This window comes from Ranitomeya imitator, chromosome 3 (assembly GCF_032444005.1).
Source record: "Ranitomeya imitator isolate aRanImi1 chromosome 3, aRanImi1.pri, whole genome shotgun sequence".
Classification (NCBI taxonomy): domain Eukaryota; kingdom Metazoa; phylum Chordata; class Amphibia; order Anura; family Dendrobatidae; genus Ranitomeya; species Ranitomeya imitator.
In genome coordinates this window covers 494,434,937-494,440,936 of record NC_091284.1, presented here as the reverse complement: position 1 = coordinate 494,440,936, position 6,000 = coordinate 494,434,937, and the positions used below count along the sequence as shown (strand labels likewise).

The 6,000-nt window shown below is 42.9% G+C and overlaps 1 protein-coding gene across 1 annotated transcript; it reads left to right on the top strand.

Annotated features, from left to right (window-relative positions):
• The first annotated feature begins 4,107 nt into the window (after positions 1-4,107).
• On the top strand, positions 4,108-5,992 carry LOC138670368 (uncharacterized). The gene is made up of 2 exons (XM_069757632.1): positions 4,108-4,684; positions 5,124-5,992. The coding sequence occupies exons 1-2, from the start codon at positions 4,274-4,276 to the stop codon at positions 5,652-5,654; spliced, it is 942 nt and encodes a 313-aa protein (XP_069613733.1). The 5' UTR covers positions 4,108-4,273; the 3' UTR covers positions 5,655-5,992.
• Positions 5,993-6,000: the final 8 nt, after the last annotated feature.

The following is a 6,000-nucleotide window of genomic DNA, read 5'->3' as shown; positions in this document are numbered from 1 at the left end:
CCTGTCAATTTTGCATTGAAAAGTCAAATAGCGCTCCTTCCCTTCCGAGCTCTCCCATGCGCCCAAACAGTGGTTTACTGCCACATATTGGGTATCAGCGTACTCAGGACAAATTGGACAACAACTTTTTGGGTCCAATTTCTCCTGTTACCCTTGGTAAAATAAAACAAATTGGAGCTGAAGTAAATTTTTTGTGTAAAAAAGTTAAATGTTCATTTTTATTTAAACATTCCAAAAATTCCTATTAAACACCTGAAGGGTTAATAAACTTCTTGAATGTGGTTTTGAGCACCTTGAGGGGTGCAGTTTTTAGAATGGTGTCACACTTGGGCATTTTCTATCATATAGACCCCTCAAAATGACTTCAAATGAGACGTGGTCCCTAAAAAAAAATGGTGTTTTAAAAGTGAGAAATTGCTGGTCAACTTTTAACCCTTATAACTCCCTAACAAAAAAAAAAAAATGGTTCCAAAATTATGCTGATGTAAAGGAGACATGTGGGAAATGTTACTTATTAAGTATTTTGTGTGACATATCTCTGTGATGTAATTGCATAAAAATTCAAAGTTTGAAAATTGCGAAATTTTCAAAATTTTCGCCAAATTTCCGTTTTTTTCACAAATAAACACAGGTACTATCAAAGAAATTTTACCACTATCATGAAGTACAATATGTCACGAGAAAACAATGTCAGAATCACCAGGATCCGTTGAAGCGTTTCGGAGTTATAACCTCATAAAGGGACAGTGGTCAGAATTGTAAAAATTGGCCTGGTCATTGACGTGCAAACCACCCTTGGGGGTAAAGGGGTTAAATAGAGTCATTACAAACAGAGTCATCAGTTTCAAGTGTTTATTTCTGTTAATGTTGATGATTATGGCTTATAGCCAATGAAAACCCAAAAGTAATTATCTCAGTAAATTAGAATATTTTATAACACCAGCTGTTAGGAGTCAAGTTCCCGCCATTGCACAGGGGGAATCTCAAACCATGTCTGCTGCGGTCTCCCATTCTACATCAGCCGCAATGGAGCCTGCTCAGCGGAGACGTCAGTCCCAGCGTTTCACTCAGTCTGATACGGTGCAAAGGGTTACTGCTGCCTTTCCAGGCTCTGCTGTTGCAGCCTGCACTGGTCACCGGCGAGCAGGCTTTTCTGGGACTATGTCCTGCCTTGCACACACTGAGCATGCCCAAGGTAAGACCTCTCATTGGAGGTCAGGGGTCACATGCTCAGGTACTGCAGCAGCTATCATTGGTCCTCTAGGAAGGTCCTGAAGTTGCACAGGTACTGTAGCATCTTCCATTGGTTCCCTAGGAAGGTCCAGAAGCTGCTGCAGCTATAAAAGGTTTGCATGGCCGCTCAGCCATGCGCTAGTATCACCTCATGTCATGAGCTTGTTATTTGTGGTCGCACCTGTATGTGTGTATTCAGGGACCCGGCTGAAATAAGCCCCTAGGATACCGGCACCTCCGGTGAGGAGTTTGCATGTATGTGTTCAGGGACCCGGCTGAAACAAGCCCCTAGAATACCGGCACCTCCAGTGAGGAGTTTGCATTCAGGGACCCGGCTGAAATAAGCCCCTAGAATACCAGCACCTTCGGTGAGGAGTGTTTGTGTGCTTTTCTGGGTGCGAGACCACTGACTGCCATCAGCTCAGCAGTTAGCTGTGTTCCCCTGTGACGCTAACAGGGCACAGCATCTTATTTCTAGCGACTCTGTGGAGTTAACAGAGTTCGCTTATACCGCCATATAGCACCGCCATTTGCTGCACGTGGACCCCGGGTTGCGAACGCACCTATTTATACATATATATATACTCGATGCGTTCTGCCAACCCTAACACCAGCTTGAAAATTGATTTTAAAATCTGAAATGTTGGCCTACTGACATGTATATTCAGTAATTGCACTCAATACTTGGTTGGGGCTCCTTTTGCATCAATTACTGCATCAATGTGGTGTGGCATGGAAGTGATCAGCCTGTGGCACTGCTGAGGTGTTATGGAAGCCCAGGTTGCTTTGATAGCAGCATTCTGCTCATCTGCATTGTTGGGTCTGGTGTCTATCATCTTCCTCTTGACAATATCCCATAGATTCTCAATGGGGTAAAGTTCAGGTGAGTTTGCTGGCCAATCAAGCACAGTGATACTATTGTATTTAAACCAAGCTTACCCTTTTTGTGGAGTGTGTCAATGACTGCCTTCTGGACATCTGTCAAGTCAGCAGTCTTCTCATGATTGTGGAGCCTACTGAAACAGACAAAGGGACCTTTTTAAACGCTTAGGAAGCCTTTGCAGGTGTTTTTTTGCTAATTTTACTAACTTACTGAAAAAATGACTGGGCTTCCATAACACCTCAGTAGTGCCACAGGCTGATCACCTCCATGCCACACCACATTGATGCAGTAATTGATGCAAAAGGAGCCCCAAACAAGTATTGAGTGCATTTACTGAATATACATGTCAGGAAGCCAACATTTCAGATTTTAAAATCAATTTTCAAGCTGGTGTTATAAAATATTTTAATTTACTGAGATAATGACTTTTGGGTTTTCATTGGCTGTAAGCCATAACCATCAACATTAACAGAAATGAACACTTGAAATAGATCACTCTGTTTGTAATGACTCTATATAATATATGAGTGTCACTTTTTGCATTGAAGAACTGAAAGAAATTAACTTTTTGATGATATTCTAATTATGTGAGAAGCACCTAGCACTAGTCAGAATCTTAAGGTACCGTCACACTAGACGATTTTACAACGAGAACGACAACGATCTGTGACGTAACAGCGTCCTCGTTAGCGATATCGTTGTGTTTGACACGCAGCAGCGATCTGGATCCCGCTGTGATGTCGCTAGTCGGCGCTGAAAGTTCAGAACTTTATTTTGTCGTTCGATTGGCGTGTATCGTTGTGTTTGACACCAAAAGCAACGACGCCAGCAACGATCATAGGGGCCGTCGCAGCGTCTTGCTCTAGCCAGGTAGGCGTTGTACATTAAAAAGGAGACGCCTTTACAATACATTGCAGTGACGCCCGTAATAGATTTAAATTTTAAACGTTTTCTTGGAAAATATCAATTTACCACGATCACATAAACTTCCCATACTATGATAGCCTAGGTCCAATACATATCGCCTGATTAATACAATAAAATATGCAATTACAAAGGATAGGGGACCGCCAAGTGATAAAGTATTACCTAAAATAAAAAAAAGGATACGCTATTACAAAAGGTGACTCCCTCTGTCCTGATAAAGCCTGGGAGGTGGTGTGTACATTCCATAAAGGAGGTCTTTACAATACATAACAATTACAAAAGGAGACGCCTTTACATTACATTATAACATTAAAAAGTGACCTCAGGACATGACTTTACAAAGGAGATGCCATTGTGTCGCAATAGTCTGTGATGTGGTGTCTACATTATAAATAAAGGGGGTCTTTATAATACATTACAATGACAAAGGGGAGGACATAATGACATTAAAAAAGGTGACGCCATAACATGACTTTACAAAAGGAGATGCCATCTGTCGCCACAGCCTACATGGGGATTACAACAGCCATTACAAAAAAAGGCTTTTACTTTATTTAATAAAAAAAAAATGGTGACGCCATAACGTTATACAATGGAGTGGGTGTGATGTCTCCCTGTGAACTGTGATAGGCCACAGCGGGATCATCTATAGGTAGGTTCTATAGCAAGGTTCCGATATAAAAAGCTTGAGTCAACTGTTCAATCACTTGTGCGTATTTCAACTACGAGCATCTTGCAATAGGTTGGAAATCCACAACTCTGCATCGTGTTCATTCTCCATCTCGTAAGCGTTCTGGTTGGAAATCAAGATCTTTGCAGCGTCTTTGTTTTATAACCTCTCGTGAGCGTCTTGTTTTGAAATCTGGAATTCTGCTCCGTATTGATTTAACATCTCGTGAGCGTCGTGGTTGTAAATCGAGACCTTTACATCGTTCTCTAGCTTCTTGTGAGCGACCTGGTTGGAGATTTTGAACTCATCAGCGTTCTTATTAAATCTTTCATGGTAATTTTTTTTTTTTTTTTTTTTTTAATCTGCCATTTTCAAGCCCCAAAATTGTTATTAATAATATAAAAAAAGCATACGAACCATTCCATCCCTAAAATGGTGGCTACCAAAAGGAAAGAGCGCACGGCCCATCCCATACAAGAGAAGGCTGCTCACATTAGGAAAGGCACAGGGGCCACAACTTTCTTGCTTGATGTTGCTTCATTTTTTTATTTTTTTTTTAGATGTCTGCCAATGAACAAGACTGTGTTCGGGCACTCATAGAGATGTACCGCTCCCTGCCCTGCTTGTGGAAGATAAAGTCGGCGGATTACAGCAACCGCTACAAAAAGAAAGATGCGTATGAGAAGCTGGTGGCCATCTACAAGGAGCATCATCCCACTGAGACGGTGGATGAACACATTGTGCGTAAAAAAATCCAGGCTCTCCGCACAGTCTACAAAAAAGAGTTGAACAAGGTGGAAAAGTCGCTGAAGTCTGGGGCCGGAACTGACGACGTCTATGTGCCCAAGTTGTGGTACTATGACCTGCTGGCGTTCACTCGGGACCAGGAAATTCCTCGTCCGTGCCAGACTGTCACAAGCATATGTGCACCATCGCCTGAAGAGAACCTGCCCGAGTCTCCGGACGAGCATGTAAGTACCCCCTAGCTTCCCTTCTAGTAGCATGCCGTGTGTCTTGTAGGTTTATGAGACTGCATGGTTTCCAATAATAATGATTCACATTTTTCATGTTTAATCCCCCTGTTAATAACAGTTGTCACTTCCTGTTCTGAGAAGTATGTCCAAACAGTACTCCCCCCTCCTTTAAATGCATTTTTAATAATTTCCAAAGTCTATAACATAAAGATAAATACATTAACATATTGTGTCTTCCGCACATTTGTACGTACAGTATTGCTGCCCAATGTAGTTCAGCCCAGCTCTGAAAGCTCTGTAACCCCTGTGGTTTGCTACCTAGTTCGTCATAGCTTCCCATGAACAGGAATAGAGGTGTTGGAGAGGTGGGGCTCTAGGCTGAGTTGTTTGTATGTTATTGACTTTTAATTTTTTTTTCTTTTTGCTTGAATCGCAGGTGCCTCTTCAACAGCGGGAAAGACCAGAAGGGAACGATGTCCAGTCCCATCAGTCCTCCAGAAGCCCGTGTCTCGAGGATCAGAGACGTCCACAGCGGCCATCTCGCAAAAGAAAGTCGACAGCGGGGACACCTGTGGATCTCCTGGCAATGGCTAACAACATCTTGTCCAAGCATGCGGCAACCCAGCTCTCCGCATTCCCAACCTTGGTTGAGGAACGGTTAAAAAAATTGGACGTTACCCAACGATCTCACGCGGAGCGATTGATGTTTGACGTTCTGAACGCGGCAGCCGCTGGAAAACTGAGCGACACATCTATGTTGAACATCACCGAGCGTCAGCCCAGTAGCCAGTTTTATTTTGGACCACCACAGGAGCCCATGCACAGCACTCCTGTCCGCAGACCAGGCCCACATCATTCTCAGTTCTGGACACCACCTGCACCTCCTTCTTTTGCAGACTTTTCACAAGGACCTCCTACGTCCACGGACCGGTACAGCGAGATGGGCACCTACTATCAAAATTTGTAGGGATCTTGTCTTGAAAACACTAGAGACTTCAGTTTTATAACGTCCATAATCCACTCTGCCTACTGCCCTGCAGTCATTGGCCTGACGCCCGGTAATTAATCCTTGTGCCACATGAAAATGTCATGTGAAAACAAATAAAATATATATATTTTTCAAATTTGTCTCCATACTACGTGGCTCTCTGGATGGGCAAAATACTATGTGGGTGGGCAATATGCAAAGTGGACATGCATACTGTACAATACCAAATGCATTATAATCGGGATAGATTATATATATATATATAGAACAGCACAATGCTCACCAATAGCGGGTGCCTAGCCCCCTGGATAGAATGGTCCAAGCA

Excerpts from the sequence above, each read along its gene's own strand:
- LOC138670368 (XM_069757632.1), top strand. The coding sequence starts at position 4,274 with ATGTCTGCCAATGAACAAGACTGTGTTCGGGCACTCATAGAGATGTAC. Across the intron at positions 4,685-5,123 it reads CCGAGTCTCCGGACGAGCAT|GTGCCTCTTCAACAGCGGGA; the intron begins GTAAGTACCCCC and ends CTTGAATCGCAG.